The sequence below is a fragment of the Columba livia genome, chromosome 3 (assembly GCF_036013475.1).
Source record: "Columba livia isolate bColLiv1 breed racing homer chromosome 3, bColLiv1.pat.W.v2, whole genome shotgun sequence".
Classification (NCBI taxonomy): Eukaryota; Metazoa; Chordata; class Aves; order Columbiformes; family Columbidae; genus Columba; species Columba livia.
In genome coordinates, this window is record NC_088604.1 from 105,331,250 (window position 1) to 105,357,172 (window position 25,923).

The 25,923-nt window shown below is 42.5% G+C and overlaps 1 protein-coding gene across 4 annotated transcripts in view; it reads left to right on the top strand.

Annotated features, from left to right (window-relative positions):
- Nucleotides 1-25,923, top strand: part of LOC135579152 (uncharacterized) — a 42,199-nt gene that overhangs the window by 6,590 nt on the left and 9,686 nt on the right. For 3 of the 4 annotated variants that reach the window (XM_065058753.1, XM_065058754.1, XM_065058755.1), the window contains exons 3-5: nt 13,783-13,948; nt 15,044-15,107; nt 21,500-21,558. In XM_065058753.1, coding sequence (XP_064914825.1) covers nt 13,865-13,948; nt 15,044-15,107; nt 21,500-21,558 — 207 coding nt within the window. In that variant the 5' untranslated portion in view covers nt 13,783-13,864. Of the gene's footprint in view, nt 1-10,015; nt 10,180-13,782; nt 13,949-15,043; nt 15,108-21,499; nt 21,559-25,923 lie in introns of those variants that run through there. The other variant, XR_010471668.1, reaches the window with a different exon arrangement.

The following is a 25,923-nucleotide window of genomic DNA, read 5'->3' on the forward strand; positions in this document are numbered from 1 at the left end:
TTTGATACAGGACAGGATACCGTTGGCCTTCTTGGCCACCTGGGCACACTGCTGGCTCATGTTGAGCTTCCTGTCAATTAGTACCCCCAGGTCCCTTTCTGTCTGACTGCTCTCCAGCCACTCTGCGCCCAGCCTGTAGCGCTGCAGGGGGTTGATGTGACCAAAGTGCAGGACCCGGCACTTGGCCTTATTGAACTTCATCCCATTGGAATCAGCCCATTTTTCCAGTCTACCCAGATCCCTCTGCAGAGCCCTCCTGCCTTCCAGCAGGTCGACACTCCCTCCCAACTTGGTGTCATCAGCAAATTTGCTGATGATGGTCTCAATCCCCTCATCTAAATCATCAATAAAGATGTTAAACAGGACTGGACCCAACACTGACCCCTGGGGAACACCACTAGTGACTGGCCGCCAGCTGGATGCAGCCCCATTCACCAGCACTCTCTGGGCCCGGCCCTCCAGCCAGTTCTTAACCCAGCGTAGAGTACACTTGTCCAAGCCATGGGCTACCAGCTTTTGCAGGAGTATATTATGGGAGACAGTGTCAAAGGCCTTGCTGAAGTCCAGATAGACCACATCCAGGGCTTTCCCTCATCTACCAGGTGAGTCACCTGATCATAAATGGAGATCAGGTTGGTCAGACAGGACCTGCCCCTCCTAAACCCATGCTGGCTGGGTCTGATCCCTTGTCCATCCTGAAGGTGCTGTGTGATTCCGTTCAGGATGATCTGCTCCATAACCCTGCCAGGCACCGAGGTCAGGCTGACAGGCCTGTAGTTGCCAGGGTCAGCTTTGCAGCCCTTTTTGTGGACTGGGGTAACATTGGCCAATTTCCAATCATATGGGACCTCTCCAGTGAGCCAGGACTGTTGGAAGATGATGGAGAGCGGCTTGGCAAGTTCTTCTGCTAGCTCCCTCATCACCCTAGGATGGATCTCATCTGGTCCCATAGACTTGTGAGGATCCAGATGGCTCAGTAAATCACCAACTATTTCCTCCTGGAATACAAGGGGCCTATTTGGCTTCCTATCTCTGTCAACCACCTCCAGAGATGAGTTGTCCTGAGGGCCACCTGTCTTACTGGTAAAAACTGAGGCAAAGTAGGTATTAAGTACCTCAGCTTTCTCCTCATCTTTGTTAACTATATTTCCCTCAGAGTCCAACAGAGAATGGAGGTTTTCCTTGGCCCTCCTTTTGTTATTAACATATTTGAAGAAGGACTTTTTATTATCCCTGACAGAATTGGCCAAATTAAATTCAAATTTTTTTTCTGATTTTTTTTCTGCATGATCTAGCTATTTCCATAAATTCTTCATAAGTAGCCAGCCCTTTTTTCCACAGTCGGTAAAGTCTCTTTTTATTTCTGATTTCATTCAGGATCTCCCTGTTTAGCGAAGCCGGTTGTCTTCCCCGCCGGCTAGCCTTTCGGCACACTGGTATAGCCTGTTCCTGTGCACTCAAAACCTCCTGCTTGAAGCATGTCCAACCCTCCTGGGCCCCCTTGTTTTTAAGCATTGTTTCCCAGGGTATGCTCTGAACTAGACTTCTGAATAGGCAAAAATCTGCCCTCCGGAAGTCCAGCGTAGAGGTTTTGTTAATGGTTCTCCCTGCATCTCTGAGTATTGAAAATTCTATTATTTCATGGTTGCTATGCCCCAGGCGGCCTCCAACCACTACATCTCCCACCAGCCCTTCTCTGTTTGTAAACAGTAGGTCCAGCGGGGTCTTGCCCCTGATGAAGGAAATTGTCCTCTATACACTCTAGGAACTTCCTAGACTGCCTCTTCTGTGCAGTATTGAGCTCCCAGCAGATATCTGGCAGGTTAAAGTCACCCACAAGAACAAGGGCCGTCAATTTTGAGACATCTGCCAGCTGCTTGTAGAATAATTCATCTCCTTCATCGTCCTGGTTGGGCGGTCTATAACACACACCCACGAGGATGTCAGCCTTGTTGAACTTCCCTCTGATTCTGGTCCACAGGCACTCAACCTTGTCACTGCTGACCTCAAGTTTAACAGAGTCGAGTGACTCTCTAACATATAAAGCCACCCCTCCACCTCTCCTACCCTGCCTATCTTTTCTGAAGAGCTTGTAGCCACACATAGCAGCACTCCAGTCATATGAGTCATCCCACCATGTTTCTGTGATGGCAACTATGTCATAGGTTTCCTGCTGCATGATGGCTTCCAGCTCCTCTTGTTTGTTGCCCATACTGCATGCATTAGTGTACATGCACTTCAAGTAGGCTGCTGATTTCCCTCTTAATTCGGGCTTTCCATCCTTAGGCTGATCTTTGGAGAGCCCAGTTTCAATCCCTTCCCCCTTCAAACCTAGTTTAAAGCCCTCCTGATCAGCCCTGCCAACTTATGGGCTATAGTCCTCTTGCTCTCCCTAGAAGGATGAAGCCCATCTGATTTGAGGAGACTAGGTACCATGGAGTTTGCCTCATGGTCAAAAAACCCAAAATTTTGATGGTGACACCAATCCTTAAGCCACCTGTTGATGAGATGGGCTTTTCTACTCCTCTCTTTATTTAGCTCCTCATCCATCCCAGATAGCACAGGAACTGAGGCAAATATCACTTGTGCTCCCGTCCCATGAACTGACCGACCCAGTGCTTTAAAGTCTTTTTTAATCATCTTGGTACTTCTTCTGTTGATGTCCTCGCTGCCAGCTTGGACTGCTAACAGGGGATAGTAGTCTGAGGGCTGAAGTAGCTCCGGAAGTCTTCTAATGTCCCTCACCCTGGCCCCAGGAAGGCAGCAGACCTCCCTGTGGGATGGGTCTGGGCGACATATAGGGCCCTCTGTTCCCCTCAGAAGAGAGTCACCAACTACTACCACTCTTCTTTTTCTTTTTCTTCTTACAGCTGCAGTTGTAACCCTTTTTGTACATGAGGTCCATCCAGGGGGCTCTCCAGGTGGATCTTCTTGGCTGTTCTCTGCCTGATTTTTAGGGTCCAGGGCCTCATATCTATTTGTTAAGGACACCAAGGGTGGTGATGGGGTTCGAGAGAGGGTTCTTTTACCTCTCCGATCAGGGACCTGTTTCCATTCCCCCCCATCAATTAGATCTGCTCTATCTGCCTTATGGCAGGAGGGACAAGGCTTTGCCATCTCCTGTTGCACACCCTTAGGAGTCAAAAGAGTTTGACCCCACCAGTCAATTTCTTCTTCACTCTCCCTAATGCTCCTTAGTCTCTCCACCTCTTCCTTAAGCTCTGCCACTAGGCACAGTAAGTCATTGACCTGGTCACATTGTACACAGGTGCCTCCCATACCATTCTCTGGTACTAATGCCAGGCACAGACACTCTGCGCAGCCAGAAGCCTGGGTGGCTGCATCCTTCTTGGCAGGTAGTGTCTGTGTAGACACACTCTTTGTATTAACGGCAGCAACAGCTTTCCTTTTTCTAGAAACCATTGCTACCCTTAGTTAAATTGGGGACACGAAAACAAAATGAAACCCTGGGCAAACTCACCTACAAGAGCTAGTTGTGTCCAGTCTACCTGCCCTGCCACACCCCAGTCTGTGTCACCAGCAACAAGTGAGAGGTCTAACAGCGAGGAGTGACAGAACCTCTGAGCCCCGCTGCACGAGCAGCCCCAGTCGCTGCTGCAGCGCCGTGTGGGTGGTGCTCACCCGCCCCACAAGCACGTCCACCTCCCAGCGCCTGGTGGGCTCCCGGAGGCTTTTTCAAAGCAAGAGGGAGGGGTGTGACCCCCGTCACCGTGGTAACGGCCGCGCCACGTCAGCCCGTTCCGCAAGGGCTGCCGGGGACTCCCGGGTAGCGGAATTGAAAACGCGGTCAGAAACCTTTACCTTTACCTTCTTTACCTTTACCTTCTCTTTACCTTCTCTTACCTCTGTAAGAGGTAAGTCTCTTTACCTTCTCTTACCTCTGTAGCTTCGAGATTTCGCTCCCGGCTCCGGCCGAGCTGGCTGCAGTCAGCTGATCCGAGATGTCACTGTGCAGGCCAGCGTACAGCTCCTCCTGTATTGAGGAGCATGATGTGGCACATGTGAAGGCAGAACTGTCTCAAGCATCCAAGTCTACGTTTTCAGCCTTGTTTTTCTGGTGACACCCACTGTCCTCCACTGAAGTCTCTCACCTTGGTCCTTTGGATTACACCGACTTGAAATGTTTCAGATAGTCTGAACTGATACAAAGGTTCTGTGCTAAAAGTAATTAAAATATGTTGGGGTACAAGTCACATTATTTTATGGGTGGCCTGTCCAAATAGTATGGTTCTCCTGAACAATCTGTCTAAATACTGGTGCTGAGAAATATTTTGACTCAGTTGTTTTCATTCTTTCAAGGTTTGCTTCTCACGACTCCTTTTCAAATGTGTATACACAGATTAAAAAAGCATGGACTACACTTTTTACTCGTAGCTCCTCTCAAGTTGTGGCTCAGATTTAAGATTTCCTTAGATCTTGCTGTTTCTAGTTTCAAGTTTGTCTTGGACTCAATTTTTATTTGTTGGAGTCTACTTGTATTTTGCTCATTGCATCAGCAATGTGACCATATGACAAGTTCTGTCTTCAGAGCTGGGGTTTCCTGCCCCCAGATATGACATGCATGTTGTTTACATTTCTTTGGAGAGGATACAGCCTGAACAAATCTTCCAATGTGATGAACTGAGTCAGGCCCCAAATGAGGAACGTTTACAAGAAGTATCTCCAATACCATGAACTGGAAAAATCAATCATTTTATTCCAGGTAGCTGGAGTTGTATGAGAGCCTGCCTCCAGATTTAGGGGGGAAAAAAAAAAAAAGGCTTATTTAGGGAATTTTTTGCTGGTTTGGAGGATTGTTCTCCCCAAAAAATCCTATCAGTAAGATTCTGAGCTCCCTTTTTTCACAAAGCACTAATGCTACCTGATGCTTATCCAAGACAGGCCTAGAGTGGCAAGAGCAGTTAAGGACGCTACTTCATCTTCATTATGAGCAGCTAAATCCGAAATGAGCACTGGAAATCCCAGTCTTCAGTTTTAATGTGTCAAAATGTTGGCAGCATTGTAGAGCATCCAAAGGGTGATTGTTAAACGGGATTTTGGTATGTCTGTACACCTCAGCAGAGGATCAGCAGCAAGAAGAAATATCTCTTCCAGTCCTGGAGACAAGAAACTGCAGGTGTCTGTAGTCTTGCCACCAGCATGTGAATACATGTGGTACAATTGCTTTCGCTTCAAATCTCGAGAGCAGGTGGGTGTGGGTGCTATTGGTATTATCTGACTGGTTTACCTTATCAAAACCTGATTTTGTTTAGTGGCGGGAACAAGTGCTTCGTGCTAAAAAGGGAGAATGTGAGCAACGCTAGATTTTCACTTTGCTGCCTGGTAGACCGATGTAATTTTAAATATCCTGCTCCAAAACTGTATCCTTTTCTACAGAGTTATTTAAATATAGAGAGGTTGTGAAATCAGTTCCCATGAATCCACCCAGAACAAAAAAAAAAAAAGTATAGCATGTCGTATGTGTACGTATTGCCAGTTTGCTGCTTCTTGAGGCTGGGCAGCTAGAGTCGAGTCTACATCCTTTTTCTCCATCTCGCACTCTCAGTCGGATGTCTCGATCATGGCTAATCTGATGAGTGGGGGGAAAAGCTCTAGTTATCCTTGTGACTGAAAGATATTTCTCCAGAAAGGGTTTTTGAATGTCCTAAACCGTGTTTCGCAGTTAAGGTCTAAACTATCATTGTCGTTAAGAAGCAATCCATTCTTCACAGGCCTCTCTTTGCTGCCCCTGCCCCGTCCCCTGTTCTGTCAACCAGCATTTATGCAGCAGCACAGTTAGGCAGATCAAGGAGGTAATCCGACTGAAAACTAATCCAGCTGAAAGCGCAGCTATTTTTCAGGCACATGTGCAAGCGTTAGTGCAGAGAAGTGTTGGGAAAGGATGGCCCCTGTGTGGTGAAGGAAGTGTGTGCACAGAGTGGCTTTCTGTGGTCCTGGCAGCATGCCTGTAGCAATTCCTGGGCCTTTGGCTGAAAGTCACCTTTAACGAGATACATTTTACTGGAATGCTCTCAGACATAGCTGCTCTCCTGTAGGATGTCTTTGAGTGGCTGCTGAAGCACCACATTATATTTCTTGATTAAGCTATCTGGTTAAGGAGGTGGCGGCACGTGCTTAAAAGATGACCAGTACAGACATTAAGCTATGTAATGATTTTAAGCAGTATATTTCTCTTCGTTGCCACGTGGTGGTGATGTTGATTGTTGCCCTCAAGGAGCTGTGGACTTCCACTGCTGAGAGTAAGTGGCAGGTAAGTTGGCAAGGGATGTCTTGCAGGTCAATACCTATGATTTTTTCCAGTGCTGCATGTTTTTTCCAGTTATCCGCATGGTGGGGACATTTGTGCTCTTATTTGTATTCCGTTTTACATGTCAACATTTCTATACCCCTGCAGGGCTAGCTTATCAACATCAGAAAGTATTTTGCTAAGAATAACTTTGACAAAACATAATGGAGTTTCAGAGTAGTGTGCTGCAGGTATCTGTGTTTGAATCCTTGCTCAGCTGTCATCCTAAATTATTCTAGAACCAGAAGGTTTTCCTGTCCCATCTTTACCACATCAGTCAAAGGTTTGGTTGTGATCTTTTTGTCTTCCCAATGACCCTGTTTCTCTGGTGTGATCTGAACTGAGTCCTCTTGCCCTCAGTGGGTCAGCTCTCACCTTCTCCAAACATACTATTCTTGATGCCTTTCTCCATGGTGTTGCTGGTGGAAGCATCGCCCTTTAGGACTTTGAGTAAAGGTTGTTTTGCGTGTAACAATGATTTGTTTCACTCTCAGGGTGACAATCTTTGTAATGAGTCTTGAATGTTTATTTGCCACTAACTAGCTAATCTGGAGATGATGGGTATTCTTGCGAAGGCGAGTGGTGGAGTGGAAGGTTACATCCCTGGAAGACTCAAAGATTTTTGCAGTTGAAGGAAATTGAGTGCTTGCATTGCTTCCTTAGCAGAGCGTGTGGTATATGCCCTATAGGTGTGTGTGTTCTCCAGTCTTGACTATATGTGACCCAGCATGTGAACATAAGTACCAAAAGATACATGACCTTTTCATTATGCAAAGGACATAAAAAGAGGAATTCAGCCAAATTAACTGATAAAGAATAACCACTGTATATGGAAAATGCTCTCCTCTCTCTCAGTTGCCTATAACAAATGTCTCCGGATCTCATAAGTTTTATACTGACAAGTAGAGATGAAGGAGAGATCATCTGTTCAGAAGAATGTATGTGGAAATTAGATCACTAGCACTGTAAAGTCCTCTATGGTGACTGTTGGTGATGAGTATCAGTGTGATCTAGGCCTTGAAGAAATTTATATAGTGTAGATAAATACATATTCACTGTAAGGACAGCTTACAAAACAACTGGTTTAAATATGTTAAATAAAGTCTGCTTTTCCTTCACTTGTCTAAGCCCAGTGCTACAAACTCAGATTTACTGAGTCACTGAAAGTCTTACATCTTCTCATTCCTCAGCTTAAGTTTTTATGGTTTTCTTCACAGCAAAGCAGAGGAGGAAAATGGAAAATCAAGATTATAATGTATTTTCAAGTCTCAGCCAAGATGGAAGGAGAACTTGAGTAAGACAAGACTAGTCTAATGCCTGTTAGGAACGGCATAAAGGGAAGTGATGTGACTATGCTGTTTTGTGTATACAGGTTATTGGCACTCACTGCAAGTGCGTGTTTGAGATAGGTAGACTACCTGTTGCTCTTGAAGTTCATAAATGTTCAACCTTTATTGTTTGTTTTGTAATCTCCATTTCCTAACAGCTGATCTTTGTCTTCCTTTTTTATCGAACTGGTGATCTTATTACTGTGCGTGATTAAATGGATGACTTTGTCTTGGAATGCTGCTTGGTGAAACCAGGAACATTTTGATGCAAGTTGTGTGGGGGTTTGTTGTTGTTGTGTTTTTGTTTTGTTTTTATTTTATTTACATTTGCATAGATAGCATTACTTCTGTGAACCACTTTCAGTATGGACTAGCATAGTATCTGTTCACAACAAAAATTGGAGTTGGACGTTTTACTTCACTTTTTTCAAGTGATATGTGATTCAGAAAACAACTGAGAAGAAGGAAAAACATCAATCCAGATTTCTTTTATATAAACTCTGTTCCAAATGATGTTAGTTCAGCAGTGAATATTCAGCAGTGCTCGGCTGTGGAACATGCAGAGCAATTTTGGATAGCTCTGAATATGTTTGGGTGGACAGTAGACCAGCTACCACAATCGTGGAGGTTCCACAGCCTGCATGAGCATCTTGACAGCTGACTACGTTCTTTTGCAAGGCACTGTGTTGGACTATGTATATGTAATGTTTCAATATGCAACCTGTGAGGTGTGGGAGAAAGAAGCTAGCAATCTGATTTATGAGTCAAAATTTTTGGAGGTGTGGGAGAGCAGCTGGTGAAGGAACATAAAAAAAATTGAAGATTGGGGAATGGAATGTTTGAGGTTGGTTTTAATTGGAATCATCCTGTTCATCACTCATAATGAGAGATACAGGAGGAAAAATATCCATTACTATAGCACACTCAAAAAATAAATACTTGTATTATACTTAGTGAGCAATTCTGACTGACCTACCTAATATGATTGAATTGAAATACAGACATTAATGGAACAATAAGTTTATTTTCCTTATTGTAGTGTGTGAGAAAGATACAACTGGCATGATATTTATCCCTAATCTGCATGCCATCTAATGCTTTTTGTCTAAAATTTGTACTACTGCTAATTCAGTATTAAACTTAGCAATTGTCTCTAGCCAAAAAAAGGATAAAGCAATAAAACCCAATCCTTTCTGCCATGAACACTAGCATCCTTGTGCCTCACCCCCTACAAAAGTAAAAAGACGGCACTTGTATTGTGGCTTGAAAGAGCAGCTGTTGTAAAACGGGGAAGGAAGCTGATTGATGACTTTGAGAGCTCAGGGTTGAAGCTGCTTCTGGTTTTGGGGGGACCACATTCTTGCCAAGGAGCCACTGAACTTCGCTGCTCGTCTTCTCCTACATGTGATGCTGTGACCTGATGGGACAGGGCTGCGCTGCCCATGGCTGCGCTGGTCGTGTCGAGCGGCCTGTGCTCTCATCCCTTCCAGCAGCGCAGCCTGACTGAAGTGACCGATGCTGTTACTTCACATGGTACTGGAAATTAGATTAGAATCTGATGCTCCTGGATCTGTTTAATTAGCTGGCAGTGTCTTTAAAATACTTCTGGGAGCGTTTGGACTGTGGTGTGGAACATGCGTCGTTTTCTAAGGCTTAAACCTTACTAAATGAAGTGAAACAGTCCGATCCTTCCACATGGCAAGGGGGAATGTCTAAGAGATTTAAATTCATATTGTTCTATGGTTTAGAACTTAATAAATATCAGGATAAGAGTGCATGAGTAACCCTTTTATCCCCCAGTTGATACAAATTACTTTCTCACAGTACATGAACGTCTCTGTGTAGACTGTAGCTCTCTCTGTGCCAATTTTTTCTGACTAAAAAACATGGAAAGAGATGTTCCAGGGTAAGTAATTTGAATTACTATCAAGCTGCCAGATGTCTTACATAAAAATAGTGGTAGGGAAAAGAAAACTTTTAATTGATTGCTTTACTTTTCTAAAATACATGGTAAGGCAGTTTTGACATTATTCCATTCAGGTCATCAAATTCATATAAGCTACTGTACTCCAATGTAAGACATACATTTTAGAAGAATGAAAAGGGCAGGAAGTTTGAATGATGCATGAATATAAATTTACTCATCTTTTACATAATGTCTTCTTGAGGTGCTGACGTTTTCAGTACATTAATTGTTCATAATTAATACTCTTGCATAAAACATTTCAAAGGTGATTTTTTGAGGCCAAGGAATGACTAAAAAGTTATTCACTAAAGAACAGTCAATAATCTGTATCCAAAAGGAGACTCACAGGGTGTGAAATAAACTGATGTAACAGGCAAGAAGTTTGCTTATTTACAAGAATCTGCCCTTTTACAGGTTCGATGCCCTAAAACAAGCTACAGAATCGTGGTTGGTTGATGCAGAGGCAAAATCATTATGTTCTAATCATTTGCTATTGAAGACAACAAAGAAAACGACTTTGGGTAAAATATCCATATCTGTAGTAGCAGAAGTCCAAGAGGTAGTTACCTCTGCTGAAGGTAATATGCCATTGCTTTTGTGCAATGATGAAAAATACTAATCAGTAAATATACGGTATGTTTAAAGAATATACTTCAAAATAAGGAAAATAAACTAGTTGATCTATCAGACTGCTTCCAGGCAGTAGTTTTTAAACAACTTGTCATATATTTCTTGGCTGTTACAGCCTTGCATAAGAGCTTTTCCTGGTTCATAAGGAAAATTAATGTGAAATCAATAATGGTATTAAACATTCACCAAGCATTTGCCATCCAGAGAAAGTCCCACTTTCAGAGTGTCACTAGTGCAACAGGCAGAGTGGGAAAAACACTCAGACTTGACCTTAATGGTAAACAAAAGAGAGTGCAGATGGGAAGTACAGTGAAGAAAGACGCTTTCAAAAGCAACCAGAAGGAAGACCTGCCTGCTCCTCCACGAGAGCAAACCTCTAAACAGAGCATCAGCTTGCAGAAGTCCTTTGCTCGAAGATGTCTAGATATTATGCTGACTTTCAGCTGAAGGATGCTAACTGACATGAACAGCAAAAAAAAAATCCCATGATGGTGAAAACACCAACAGCAATACAATAAAGTAAACTTTCTGTAGTATATCACAACCCTATGACCTTCTGGACTTCAGACAAGGAAGAGAAAGTGTTTGCTGCTTCAGGTTGCTTTGTTCTACTGTCCCGGAAAACCTGGGATCATTGTGGAAATGGGAAGAAACAAGCCGTATAATTTAATTTGTTTGGCAGTTTGTATTTTAACAGAAGCACAAAGAGGAGCACTAGAGTATGTGGTGCTCTTGTGGCTGTCTATGCGCTTAGGCCTCCGCTAAAGAGGATGCCTTGTAGACATAAGTTGTACAAGTTTATACAACTGTAATTACCTGCACTTGCCACATTCGATTGGTGAAAATAAATAGGATTTGTCAGTATTCCCTCGCCCTTCTTCCCCAAAGCAATGCAGAGCTGTTTTCCCACCTCTTTCACAGGGTTGTTTGGAGGCAGCAGAAGAGACAGCATGTGGGGTTTGGGGTGTCGTGGTCTGTCTGGATGGCCTGAGCTGCTGCACCCAGGAGTGAGGTTCAGAGAGCTCGCTCAGTGTTGTCTCCAGACACCCATGCCCGCGTTGGCTCAGTAGCATTCAAACGTATTTTTAAAATGTGCTAGTTTATTACTCATGATGATTTCTGGTTGTGGGGGCTCCTATGTCTCACACTTTCCCAAGCTTTTCTCTGAACTTCAGAGTTAGAAATTAGTTTTTAGGTTAAAATTCAGATTCACATGGAAGCACCTGACTCTGGAAGCTGTGGCTTCAACCAGCAGATAGAAGGTTCATGATGAAATTGGCAGGACTGTAGTGCTCTAAGCACTTTCGGAGACATATGCTGCTTTTCCTACTGCTGGAAGTAGTCCCACAGATGTCTCATGATTATTCACTTGAGTCATGGTTGCAGTTTTTGGTGGTTTGCATTCCCAGATTCCTACACTGCATATTTACGGTGTTTAAAGTGAAAATTCTAATAGAAGACCTGCCTGTTTTAAAACATAGAGGGTATGTTTTACCAAAACCCAATGTTTTGAATTTAAACTAAATTGCCTCTTGACTTACAACAATATTTGGTCAAAATGAGATGTCTCAAAGGACAAAGAGACAAAAAAAAAAGGGGGGGGCATGGCACACTGCTGTTAAAAGTTTTGTATTTGTTTTTCTTCCTCTTGTGGTTTTCACCAGTGCTATGGTTGTGGTGTCAGTCACTAGGTGGTGCTCTCCTACATGGTCTTCTCCACTCTTGTCTCCAGGGTGTGAGCACGGCCCAGGCTGGGAAACTTTCAGCTGGAGTTTATTCTGGAAGGAAAGTATGGGAGTTTTAAAGCTAGACAGCAACATCTTTCACCCATTTGGACTGGAGTGAATTTTTAAAGTTGCTCTATGGAGCCTGGGTATTGTTTTTTGGCTGAGACTCCTGAAACGAGAGATTGTCTGTGTGCCATTTCTGACCATCTCTGCTCCCAGGTTAATGTATTCTGTAAGAAACGTGGTAGCGCTAAGCCTGTACTTACAAGCAGTTTAGACCTGTGCTGCAAGGCTTTAATATCTAACGTATCAATGCAATAACAGAGTATTTTTATCCCCAGGTGGGATTTTACTGTTAAACAACTGAATTTATTATATTTATTTGTATATGCTGTACCATGAACAGATGTTAGGCAACCTGAGAAAAATTAGTTTTCCTTCATTAGCTTTGTCTTTTTAAAATTGCATTTCAGATTCATTCCATCAGACTTTATATATACATATATATATATATATAGGAGAGCAAATTATGTCCGCAACAGTCTTTTACAGAGTTCAAAACTCTTAGATATGTCCTGATAAGAGAGATTTAAAGACTCATTGAATACTAGAGATGGTCTGAAAATGGTAAACGTTTCTCAGTGTTTTCTCCAAACTTTCCACAGAGCTTCTGGAACATTTGAATAAACTGACTCTAAGTCAGTCCAGTTTTGAGGCAAGGAAAGTTGTTTTCTCTTTCCTCACTTGTAGTATTTTTACAAGAAGTGAGCGCAAGATCATGCAGATGGAAGGGGGGAAAAAAGTGTAAAGGAATTGCAACATCAAAATCTTTAAAACTGCATTATTAGTTTGAAAAATGAAAACGTTAATTTTGTAGCTTCTGTGTCTGAATTTTAGGAAGTAATTTAAAAATACCGTTTTAGTTTTTTATAATGCTGCATTTATTCAAAGAAGGCTGAGAATGAAAAATATTTATAAGCTCTACTAAGCGTTTTCATATGGAATCTATTTTCAGCCACATACCAGAAAATGTCTTTGTTATTTTTTTGAATGAGACCCTAATCTTGGAATGACTTTTCATTTATCAGAGCCTTTTAAGTCTGCTATTGTGTTTCCAGTCAGATCCTTTCAACTCGCTTCTTTTTTCCTGTGTCAGCCTCACCACAGGGCAAAGTTCACAGTTATTTTCCACAGGCACAAGGATTTCCCCTCTCAGGGGTGCACTTGGACTTTAATGCCATGGAAGCCAAGCACAAATTAATGCCAGCTCTCATAGTTTGCGATAAAGTTTCTTGTAGTATATTATATTTAATAGTGAAACCTACGATTTGCAACTTAACTTGTTAGCAATTCAGAGGCCTTTGTTTCTTGTGCTGTTTAGTCAGATGAAATGGCTTAGAGGTTTTTTGCATCACTGGTAATGGCATTTGTCTCAGTGTTGGTATTTTTATTAAATGTTATGTTGGTGTTTTTGCTAAGCTTCCCACTTCGACAATAATTTAATAATGTTAAAATACCGCTTTATAGAAAGGAAAAAAAAAATTCTGGTATTTGTAGCTGGGAAGTTGGAAAACATGAGTGCAGTGAGCCAAAAATAACCCCAAAGAAAAATAACCAACTCCTCTTAAAATTTCACCATTTTTCCATTTTGGGGGATTAACAATATTGTAGCATTTAGATTCTGTGAAATATATCTATTTTAACTTGTTCCAGGGTGTTCACGTTTATTTCTATGTATTTTATAAGCAAGAAATAGTGGAAATTCTATCAAGGGATTAAAAAAAAGGCACAAACCCCGTTTTTTCTCCCGATTCACTGTTACAGATTTTGTGACTCTTGGTAGCAATGACAATTTGCGTTCATATCCTTGATTGAAATTCCACCTCCCCGTCCTTGTGCAGCGAGGATGTGCCAGTTGCCAGCCCGGCTGCCGTCTCCTGGCCTCCTGCGCCCGAAAGGAGCTTTTAATTTGTCTTTGCCATCCCTTCAGGTGAGAAATTGATCTTCAGACTGTAGTTCCTTGTATCAAGTGTGCTTTTGTGTTTCTCACTGGACATCTGTTGCCTTCAGCTGGAGCTGTTTGCCTGTGGCAAATGACTGCCTGGAACAGGAGAGAATCAAGTGCGCATAGATAAAAAAATCATAGAATCATTTTGATTAGAAAAGACCTTTAATATCATTGAGTCCAACCATTAACCCAATACTGCCAAGTTCACCACTAAAAAAAAAAGACAAAGCTATTCTGGTTAAGCATACCATGGGCTCAAATTGCTCAGTAATGTTTTACCAGGTACCTGGTAACCTATGCTACCTATCAGAGGCCAATAAACATTTGCATCACAAAATGAAAGGATGGGCAAGAAATCTGGGGATTTCGTGCAAGTTTTGTTTTGAAAGAGCCATGCTCGTCAGTGTCGGGTCTCTGGAAGAGCGTCCCCAAAGCAGGAGTGTCAATCAGCTGGGGTTGGAGAGGCGGCTGCTGGCACAGGCTGGCACTGGCCACCATCCAGCCCAGCGCCTCGTTCTGCTTTTCCTTCTGACATTGAGATGTGACCTTTGGCTGATTCCCTTCACATCTCTCCACACTCTGGTCTCCTCCTACCCTTTGATTGCTTTGTCTCGTTAGAGCCGAGTTCCCTGGCAGGGCCGGGCTGCCAGCTCCGTCTTGTGAGGTGTTTGCAAAGCGCCCAGCACAATAGGACTGATCTTGGGTAAGATCTCTAGGCACTGCTGTACTACCAGTAATTGTTACTATTAAAAACAAACACAACCAGTTGTAATAGAGTGTGGAAAGGGGAATAGCTTGGCATTGTTAATGTCATGTTTAAAGAGCAAAAGTTCCATTTGTGTTATTACCTGTCATCCTCTGGAGAACTGTAAGCGTCTCCCTCAATAAGGATCCAGTTTCTGCCCTTACCCTATATAACCTCATCAGTTTCAAAACAAGATTTAATATCATTAGAGAAAACAGGCATTAAATCAAGGGATTTTGTCCAAGGAATTCAGGTTGTCTTTACTTATTTTTGTAAGCATGTAGCATCAAAGGATCATTGAGAAACTTACCCTGACCAGCCTTTCTTTCCAGCTCTCTCAGGTCCAGGCTGTATCACCAGCCCTTTTGCCTGTGCTGCTTTCCGTTCCACTAAGCGGTGAGTACAAGATACTCCTTTAGGAACAACCCCACATAAAAAGGAAGTGTCTTCATGACATGACATGTATGTTGGCATTTAACCTCCTTGCTGTAGCACCTCTGTAGCTGCACTCTCCTGTCATATAGATGTGTTCCAGGCATAAAAGCTGAAGACATAAGCATTTGATCTTTATTGAAGAGTAGGATGAATGAAAGATGTTCAAAACAAACCTGAGGTTTTTTTTCAGAGGGCCATAATTTGTGAGATAATGTCAGATATAAAGCAAAATTCTGAAATTTGCAATGGGAATATTTCAGGTGAAATGTTTTCTTCTGAACCTGAGAGAAAGACAGAGGAATGATACCAGCTGATTTCTTGTCCATAGATCAGCTGTCAGAATAAGCAGATAATACTTTCTTAATGGCATCCAAAATAGAGATCCTCCAGATCAATCTGCACAACCCCTGTAAAAATAACCAGCGAAAAAGATAATTTTGGAGTAGTTAAGCATTTGAGAGGCGTACAGTGACAAAATGCAAGATAGGAGAGAGCTCTCAGAGATTAACTAGTACAGAACATTTATTCTGCCATTTCTTTGATCATTTTCCTTCTACTCTCCTCCCTCTTCCTTTCATTTTTTATAACACATATGCCAAGAACTCTGTTTCCAAGGAGCCAATTTAGACAGAGGTCGAGCATATACCTAAGGGAGCAGCCTTTGGTAAGTCAAATAGGAACATATAGGTAGAACTAGAAATGAGTGGCACAGGCTGAACATGCCTGTATAACTGAAAGGTTTTATGCATTCAGTCCCACAGATGCAGCATGGCAACACGGATGTGACATATTGCTTATTTAGGGGGATGTGCCAGAAATTGTGAGGTGCAGATCAGTGAAAGTCTTGTGAAAGAAAATCAGACCAAATGGAGTCTTGTCTAATGTTTTTAATTAACTTAGAACTCAATAACTTGTTTCCAGAAAGGAGTGCTTGCGGGAATGGAGGCACTTGGATACAAAACCATCTTCCAAACCATTTGGAATTCACTCTGATAAGAATGATTTTTGACTAAGCTTTATTTCCAGATAAATTTTAAAGCAAGATACCAGGCAATACAAACCTGTATGAACTGAAAATAAAGAGGAAAATCCTACAGGTTTCCAATAACTATATATTGTAATGGTCGGTCCAGTTACTACAATATCTGAGCATCTCAGTCTTTAATGTGTGTAGCTTCAAAACTTGCATAAAACTAAAATTGATTTTAAAGGTCAAAATCAGCTTATTGAAAACCACTCAGAGTGTGAGAACCCATTCCTAAGAAGAATTTGCCTACATAAAACAGGTAAAGATATTTTGCAATATGCTGTTTTTTTCTGATGTTTTTAATTTATAAAATATATCTTTCCCAGGCATACAACCAGCACAAAACCAAATATAAAATTCACATAATAAGCTGATAAAAAAAAGCAGAACATCTTCCATGACCCTTCAATCTGCCAGTTCTTATATTTTTCACCCACTTACGCTGTTCTCAATACATCTTTTTGCCTAGGGAAAAATGCAGGATTTATAATGTACCAAGAGAGCAAAAATCTCAGTCCTTGCCACACTAAGGTAAAAGTTTCAAGTAAAAGGATCATCTTCCAACACATTCTTATCTGTATTTATTTTAACCTAATCTACTCAGATTTTATATATTTTTAGATTATCTTCGTCATCATAGTATTTGCCTCCCACAGCCCACATATGGGAAGAAATACTCTTGTATATGGTTGGTGGATATTTGGGAACAAATGGGAGTCCAAGAGGAATAAGCCTGAATGGCTAATGGCATCTTTAACACTTGCAAGCATTTGCTCAGGATGCATCAAGATCTGATCTTGCATCGGGAAGGTCCGCACCTTGAGTGCTAGTGAATGATAAATGAGGAGCAAAATGCACGTGGGTTTTCAGTTCCCCTAAAGCTATAGTGGAAACTTTGAGCTGATCTTACATGTTATCATGGGATCACTGCAGCGAGGGTCAGGGAGGGAGACAGGCAGGTTATGTGATACAAGCTCAATTTACTTAGGTGTTTAATAAAGTAAGGACAAGGAACATTTGTAGCTTGGCTGCAGAGATGCCTGTGAAGCAGCTATGGTGATGCTCAGCAGCAGGGGAGGACTCTGCTCAGTCCCGCTCACAGAATGGGCTACATGGAAAAGTTATGTCCAGTTAGCACAAGAGGGAGAGATCTAAAATGCAAATCCACAGGAAATTTCTTTGTTCATGGAATAATTTCTAGGCCTTGCATGTTATTTGCATGCAGATACTGGAGTGAACGTATGTTGCCTTTTTAGTAGTGTGCACAGGTCTATGAAAGAAGCAGCTCTATCCAGTCATTTGCTTAATGAAACCTGAAAAAAAGACGAGGTTGAGCTCTATAATGGCATGCTGACAAGCAATATAGTATTTGTCTTTTAATCCTCTTCAGGTGTCTAATTTGGTGCTTCCCCTATTAACTTTCTTGTTTCTTTCTGTGCAGTACATCAGAAGCCACTGTACCTTTTGTCATAATATTTCCATTTTATGAAAGGGCAGAGGGAGCAGAAAGTAACTACAAGATAGTTCAAAATCTTTCATCTTCATTTCTAAATCCTGTAATTTCTTTAAAGTACACACTCTCTTTCTTTCTTGCCACCAGAAACAAGAACTTATTTGAATGTCAAACAGGGCCTTAGTAAATCCCACAAGATAATCATAGCAGCAGCTGTCCAAATTAGTTTCTATAAATAATTCTATATGATCTTTAGGTTTTTAAGTGCTAACTCAAGAGTCTGCCTTTTACTTCCTCTCACACACTCATTTGAAAACAGCGATGTTAATTTACTAGCTAAGGTCTTTTAAGTGCTTCACCTTAGGCTCAGATTGTGACACTGAACACTGAGGTCCTCCAATGTGCCAAATGAATTGAAGCACATAACCCTGAGGAGTGAGGCACTCCTGAGGAGATACTATTGCAGTCATTATGTTGGTGGTATAAATATTTGGAAATGTCTCGGAAATAATGTTAGCATTTGGCAAAGGTTGGCACCTCTAAAATGGTGGTTACTAAATAGTTTTCTGCTTTACTAACTTGGTTCATCAAAGTACGTGTCTTAAGGGTTTATTACCTTTCCTAATGAAGCGCTGAGTACATGCAGTGTTTTTCCTAAACTCTACCCTTTAAAAGTCTCTCATACAAAGAAGGGCAAATGACAGTACATTGAAGTTTTGTTGCTTTGACTTCTAACATCTGTGTGCTCTTTCCAGCACTAGCAGATGCTTATACCTCCCTTTTGAGCATAAAAGAAGTCTGAGGGTATTCTAAATTTGAATTGCTTTATTCGCACATACATACCAGTCGCAAAATGGGGATGTGCAGCCAGCATGCAAGGCAGTTCCTTCGTCTAGGAATCCTTGCCCAGCATCTCTGCCTGGTTCCCAAGAGACGACTCTTAACACCAGAACTGATTTTACAAGAGTCAAGGCAGACAGCCAATTTTCAGGCTGTTCACGTTGCCTCCTCTTCTGAGTCTGCCAAGGCACAAAGTCCTTGCGTAACCTGAAGGCTGAACAGCAAGACAGCAGGTCTCTCTAAGAGATGAAAACCTGCTTGCACACTGTAAAGGTAACATCAGAAGACTTTGTAGCCATGCTATTTTACATGGTGATGCTTCCCATATCGATACGCTCGCTCAGCTGTTAACGGAAAAAGTTAATGGCAAAGCTTTGGAGCTTCACTTTCAACCAGCATTTCTGCATTTGGCTTCTTATCCAAATTATTTGTGTCTGCAAAACAAAGATGGGGATCAGCTTTCTCATAGTACATTGATACTGATTCCATTGATACGGTTTCCATTTATCTTTAAAAAGTTTTCAGTGTGTTTAGTGACAGGCTTGTTCTCAACACTTTGCATTCCCAGCCTGATCACTTACACATACAGGGACATTTTTACTTCGTGAACCTCATTTTTCTTCCATCAATTACTGTCACTTCATGCTGATGTCTTGTAGGGCATCCCTCAAGTGTACTGTGTTTCATACATGCTTTTCTCGGAAGAAAATACAGAATTTTTTGTAGTATTAATAGCTCAGAGCTGGCTGTCTCTAGTTCTACTGCACCTTTTCCCTTTAATTGTTTCAGATTTGCAAGTAGGATACCACTAGTAACATGGGAAGGCTGCAGTCACTGCCAGCCTGTTCTCAGCGCTGCCTACGGACTGATGCAAATTGGCACATTTAAAGCCCAGGCAGACAGCAGCTGTGTAATCCAGTGGCATTTCCTTCTAAGATGTTCTGCACAGAAGCGGAGCTTGAAAGGAGCACGAAATGAAGTAACAGTTTGGGGAGCCATCCAATTCCAGCCCCAGAGGCAACATTACACTAAGCAATAAAGCTTGTTCGTATCTACAGAAAGAATAAGACAGTCCTGACTTGCCAGCTCTGTCTCTACAGCAAGGCAGGTGCCTGCAGACCTGCTTCCCCCACCAGCTATATCAGGGACCTCTTTGACCACGCTGCAATTCCCTTTCAGTGCACACTCCAGGTTTTCTTTTCCATGGAAACCGGGACACTGTCGAAGGAGGAGGATGGGAGAGATGCTGTGTACCTTATTTCAACCCGACATGGCATTAGGACATGAGCAGAAAAATCCACCACAGCCAGACACAGCTCTTATTTTTTTTTTCCCCAGCTTGCAAGGTATCCAATAGTTTCAGGCAGTCAGACAGTGTCTGATGTGAAAAACAAGCTCAAAAAGTCTCAAAGCATCCATTTCATACAGAATAGTACCTACTAGACTTGGGGGAAATGGAGACTTGAAGCAAGTCGCTGTTGCAAAGTGACAGACAGTTACATAGCTTCAAGGTAGCAATGCCTCCCATCTTATTCCAGCACAATTTTTCACTGGGTTTTGAAAAAGGCAGAGTGAACAATAGTCATTCTGTAGCAGTAAACACTGGTATGTATTGTGCTGGCACATCAGTATTGGGAGGCTGATTTATGCGTGATTTAATTCCTGAGATCCCAGTGGGATTTTTTTGGACTATTCCATTTCAATAACCATAGACCTGCTTCTAAATATCCCATTAAAACCATGTTTTTGATCAAAAATGCAGTTTCTGCCACATGAACAACTCTAACACACCAACAACTCTTTCACTGGGAGTTGTAAAAGTCCTTTGGTGCATTGAGCAAACCCAAAAGGTGGAAAGCTGAGTTGCTTCCCTGTGAGGCCAGCAGAGAGCTGCCCCCACCACCCTCCAGCTTTCCTGTCCCAAATCCGGCTCCTCTTGCAAAATGGGCTTTTCTAGCGGGGCTGGGGCGAGCAGCCCGCTGTATGCGATGTGTGGCAGTGACATTTCAGAAGGTGGGAGGCCAGACTGGAGAGGAGACATAGAAACCCAAGCCACAGCTCTCAGGGCATACGGTTTCCCTGCACAGCGAGATGTAGAATAACTTTGAGTTGTCTCAAAATAAACAGCTGAAGGATTTTTCTTTCCCACCTCCCTTTTACATCACACAGGTATTCTTCTCTTTACCAGTATCTTCAGGCTTTTGGTTCTTCTACACAACTACAGTCTGTTCTGCTTCTGGAAAAAATTGAGGAAAGGAATTGCAAATGGAAAATACATCCCCTTGTTTCTATCTACCTCTTCCCACACATTCTTTGGTGGAGAAAAAAAAAAGTGCAGATCTTAGATCTCCTTTTCTTGAAGCCCAGATTGCTTCTCTTAATGCTTTCACTGGTGATTTCAGCTACACTTTTTTGTTCTAGAAGAAATAAACCACGTCACATTTAAGAGGCACAAATTGTTGCTTCCATTTTGTCAAAAAGGCTGGGCTCTGTCCAGCTTTAGAAATACACTCAGATCTGCCAAGTATTGTCAAACATTACCTTCCTGTAACAAGAAATATTAATACTTTATTGGATTAATGAGAAAGAGGAAAAGCAACCATTCAAATGCTTTCTATAAGGGAGAGGGTTCTGTATTTTCTTGGGTGCAGACATGGGGGAGGAGGAATATGGAAAGACAGAAGAAAAAAGCAGACAGGAATACCCAGCTGAGGGCCAATCTGTGTTTGTAATTGGTATCAGATTCTGCCAGTCTTACTCGTGTAGTGCAATCCCTATTGATTTCTGGAGGTTCCTCACAGGGTAAGCTAATGTTTAACATAAATAAGGGTTACTGAATCTTGTCCTTGAGAAGCAGGGGGTCAGGAAGCTGTTGTCAATTCAACTGCTGTACTCCTGACTGGCAAGCCTGCTTGGTTCAGGGTTAATTAACTGATTCCTTAGAGTAGAAGTGTTGTGGAAGAGCATGATCATTATGATCTATATTCATTCTAATATGAAGCATTTCAACTCTGCCTCCATCTTGTCTTACAGAAAGTGATCTGGTGAAGAAGGATGACAAGTCTTTGCAAAATGATCTTGGATTCTGCCAGGTACTCGTAGTTTAAGTTGTAGAGCAGTGCAAGATCAGACACAGCGTGAAAGGCAATAATGCACACATTCTTTATTCCAGACTATTTTATAAGCTTGCATGATACAAAACCTCATCATTACTAGGCAGCTTGCTCACTTTGCCTGTCATCCTCTGCTACCTAAGCCCATCCCAGTGTGCAGGAAAGAAACGTTGATTTGGATTCTGCCATGGTGCTCTGCATCTTAATAACACCCTGGAGTGACTGGCACAGAGTCCAGATTTTGTGGGTGGATCCAGTCTCGCTGCTAGGAGGCAATGTTGCAGAGAGGGGCTACAGCTGCGGTCCCAGAAGGGATCTGGCTACTGTCTACGTATTCTTCCACTGTGTCTCACAGTGCTTGAAGATGCTAATTTGTTCACATTTTCCTCTGTTCATTAATGCTTTCTGTCCTTAAAAATTCAGCTTTTTAAAACAGTAATGTGTGTTGTCTATGTGAAAGATTAATCACAAGGAGGTGACTGAGGTGGGAAAGCTTTTCCAGAGAGGTTCCACTTGTTAGTCACTCTGAATGGCAGCTTCCATTTAGGTCCCTAAGCTTTTGGAAGTGACATTTAGTCTGACATGTGCCAGCCACCCAATCTACCTAGCTCTGCAAAGTGCAAATATTAACATAAATGCATATTAAGATACTGAGTGTTATCTCTTTAACTGAAATAGAGAGTAGGTGTTCCAGCAGAGGCAATAAAATAGCATTGATTTACACTGGCTCAAGGATTTGGCCCATTATCAATTCTTTATACACTTTTTAGAGGAGCTGCAAACCAGGTCGTAAAAGCTTTTTCTGGAGCATGGCAAGTAATTCTATGTTTGGGCTGACTAGTGGTAATATTGGGGAATCTTTCTCAGAAATTGTTTTGCAGGGTAGCTGATTCCTCAGGTAAAAGCTACTTATTGAGGTCAATCCTCCATCCTAGGCCTGCCCTCAGGTACATTCTCCTTCTCTCAGTGATCTCTGAGCAGATTTTGAAAAACAGCTCTGGTGATCCAGGATATCTGTGTGTCTGACCAGCCTGTCTTTTGAAGGAGGTTGTGGACCAGCTGCATCCATGCTATGCCGAGCAGAGCCCCTGGCAGCAGCCCTGCGCCTGCCTCCCAGTGTGCGCTCAGTACTGGGGCCAGTTCTGTTTAATCTCTTTATCGATGATCTGGACAAGGGGATCGAGTTGCACCCTCAGTAAGTTTGCAGATGACACCAGGTTGGGTGGGAATGTTAATCTGCTGGGTGATAGGAAGGCTCTACAGAGGGATCTGGACCAGCTGGATCCATGAGTTGGGGCCAGTTGTGTGAGGTTCAACAAGGCCAAGTGCCGGGTCCTGCATTTGGGTCACAACAACCCCGGGCAGCACTACAGGCTCAGGGAAGAGTGGCTGGAAAGTGCCTGGCAGAGAGGGATCTGGGGGTGTTGATTGACAGCAGCTGAACATGAGCCAGCAGTGTGGCCAGGTGGCCAAAAAGGCCAACAGCATCCTGGCTTGTATCAGGAATAGCAGGACTAGGGCAGCAGTTGTCCCCCTCTGCACAGCACTGGTGAGGCCCCACCTCGAATCCTGTGCTGAGTTTTGGGACCCTCACTACAGGAAAGACATTGAGGTGCTGGAGAGAGTTCAGAGAAGGGCAGCAAAGCTGGTGAGGGGTTTGGAGCACAAGTCTGATGAGGAGCAGCTGAGGGAACTGGGGCTGTTCAGCCTGGAGAAAAGGAGGCTGAGGGGAGACCTTATCGCTGTCTGCAACTACCTGAAAGGAGGTTGCAGCATGGAGGGTGTTGGTCTCTTCTCCCAAGTAGCAAGTGATAGGATGAGAAAAAATGGCCTCGAGTTGTGCCAGAGGAGGTTTAGATTGGAAAAACTAGGAAAAATTTCTTCATGAAAAGGGTTGTCAGGAATTGGAACAGGTTGCCCATGGTTGAGTCACCATCCCCGGAGGCATTTAAAAGCCATGTAGATGAGGTTCTTAAGGCCATGTTTTAGTGGCAGTGTTAGGTTAATGGTTGGACTTGATGATCTTGAGAATCTCTTCCAACCAAAATGATTCTATAGTTCTATGAAAAGGTACAGAAATTGCTCCAGTACTTTCTGAAAAACTCTGGTGTTACTGCACAAATGCAAAGCAATGGCAATGCACATGAAATAATGCTAATACTTCCACGAGAATGTCAAGCTTCTTGCTGAAGGGTGATGCCCCTTCTCTGCACCCGCAGCACACTGGGGTAAGGGCCCTGTGCTGAGCACCCCGTGTGCTGTGGTTGCTCCAGCAGCTCCCGTGTGGCTCCTGCAGCACTGTCAACAGTATCATTCTGGTGTCTGTATTTGTATAAAAAGCTGATTTTTGTCTATAGCATAATTTGATCACGGTTTTCTTGGGCATTTTTTCCTCTCTAAGTATGCTGTAAGTACATCTGCACGTATTCATATGTTGAGATAAAATTACTGGCGGTGCTCATCTCCCCCTGTGCCACTGCTGCTACCTTCGGTAAATGCTGAAAGCCCATGTACAGACACAGATGCGTGCGCACAGCACCTGATCCTGCTCCCTAATTATTTTTAGCCCAATTCCCTGAGTTGTTTTGCTTCCTGCTGATGAATGGAAAACTGTAGTAGTGCTGTTTCATTTCGCCAGGCTCTAAAGTGTAGAAATCATGACAAATTTGAGATTGAGATTAGATCGGTAGTTACACCTCCTTTTTGAATTAGCCAGCCACAGGATCTGTGGAGACAAGGGAGGGGAATAAGATTTTACCATGGCAAGATCTGGACGTTCTTTCTTGTCTATTCTTTCATGTCCATCTGTTCTGCCTGAGAGTTAACCCTTTTGTGATGTTATTTACAACTGCCCTGACTATGCTACATCAATGGTTTCCCTGACCTTGCCTCAATGATTATGCAACAGAGCGTTGTAAATTATCTTGTCACCCGAATTTCCATTTAGGCGAGTATAATCAGTTCCTTGTAAGGACCCAGGCCTGGCGTACAGAAACAAAAATTCTACTGCATAATAATGAGTGCAGTGCACTATTAGGGATGAAAAAGCCTCTCTGCCATATGGAAAACTACCACATACGGGTGTTTGGAACCTGAGCATCATTAACTTGTGAAAGAGCTTAGCAGTCTTTGGCAAAAAGGTGGTAAAGTGTAAAATATTGGTTTTAGCTGCATTATGAAATGCAGAGTGCCCCGTCTTTTATTTAAGGCAGTATCAAGTCTCTCTGTGCCTTGCTGCAGTGCTGCTTGGCAGTGCTGCCATCGCTGCTTGGCAATGCTCTTGCAGGATACATTTTGCAGGGAGCGTTCTTCGCCTTATTGGCTCTCTGATCAATGTGGCTTGCAGTCTAGTTTTTTCTACACCCATGGCAGTGAAACATGTAATGCTAGTTCCTTGCAATGCGTCAAAGGAGTGAAGAGGAGCAACTGCATTCTCCTTGCTACAAGAAAATCATAATATGGAGGTGAGGAATCAAACAGCCACGTGTCTGCAGGTGAGTATGTGCACACATGTGCATACTGATTTCTTCAAGGAGATGTATCCTCGCTTGGCTCTGCTCGCTGGGCTGCAGGAGATGTGAAAGGGTTTGGCTATGATAGTGATGGTTGCGTCCAGCGAGCTAGAATCAATGTAAGATGTAGCATGTTTGCCAGTGCCAGATATATTCTCATGTTTGTTCCACTTCAGGTCAAAGTTACACTTTCCCTTCTTGTATCTCAGAATGATGGAAAATGTCCCTCCCATAAAACAACCCTTCGTTGTGTCTCTAGACCAACTCATCAGCTACTTCCCATTTTTTTCCATTTCTTTCTCCAAAACCTTGAATGTAAAACCTTGGGATGCTGAATTATTATTACTGTATATGAGTGAATCACACTACTTTGTCTTACTCCAAAGCTTTTACAATTAGTCCCCAAGCAGAGTACTTTCTCTTCTCCCTCTCCATAGTAACAGGGGAACTGTTATTTTGGTATATTTGTTAGCAATGTAGTTAGTATTCACTGAATAAACTCAGAAAGCCATATTTCACATAGAATAATTATGAATATGTATTTACTTGAATAAGCTGTTGATTTTGCATGAACTCTGCACACTGTTTCTTAGGCAAATGTGCTAATGATCGATGTGTGAAAATTTACTTTATTTTGGGCTTGTCAGACTTACTAACATAGTGATCCAAATCAAGAAAATTATTTCCTTAAGCCTACAGAACCATAACAATTCCAGGAGTATTCCAGGGGAGCTGATTACTGATACATCAAACCCTTCTCTATTGATACGATGACTTTGCAGCAATATTTTCAAATAAAATTTATTTTGCTGTTTTCTCTTGGCACTGGTAT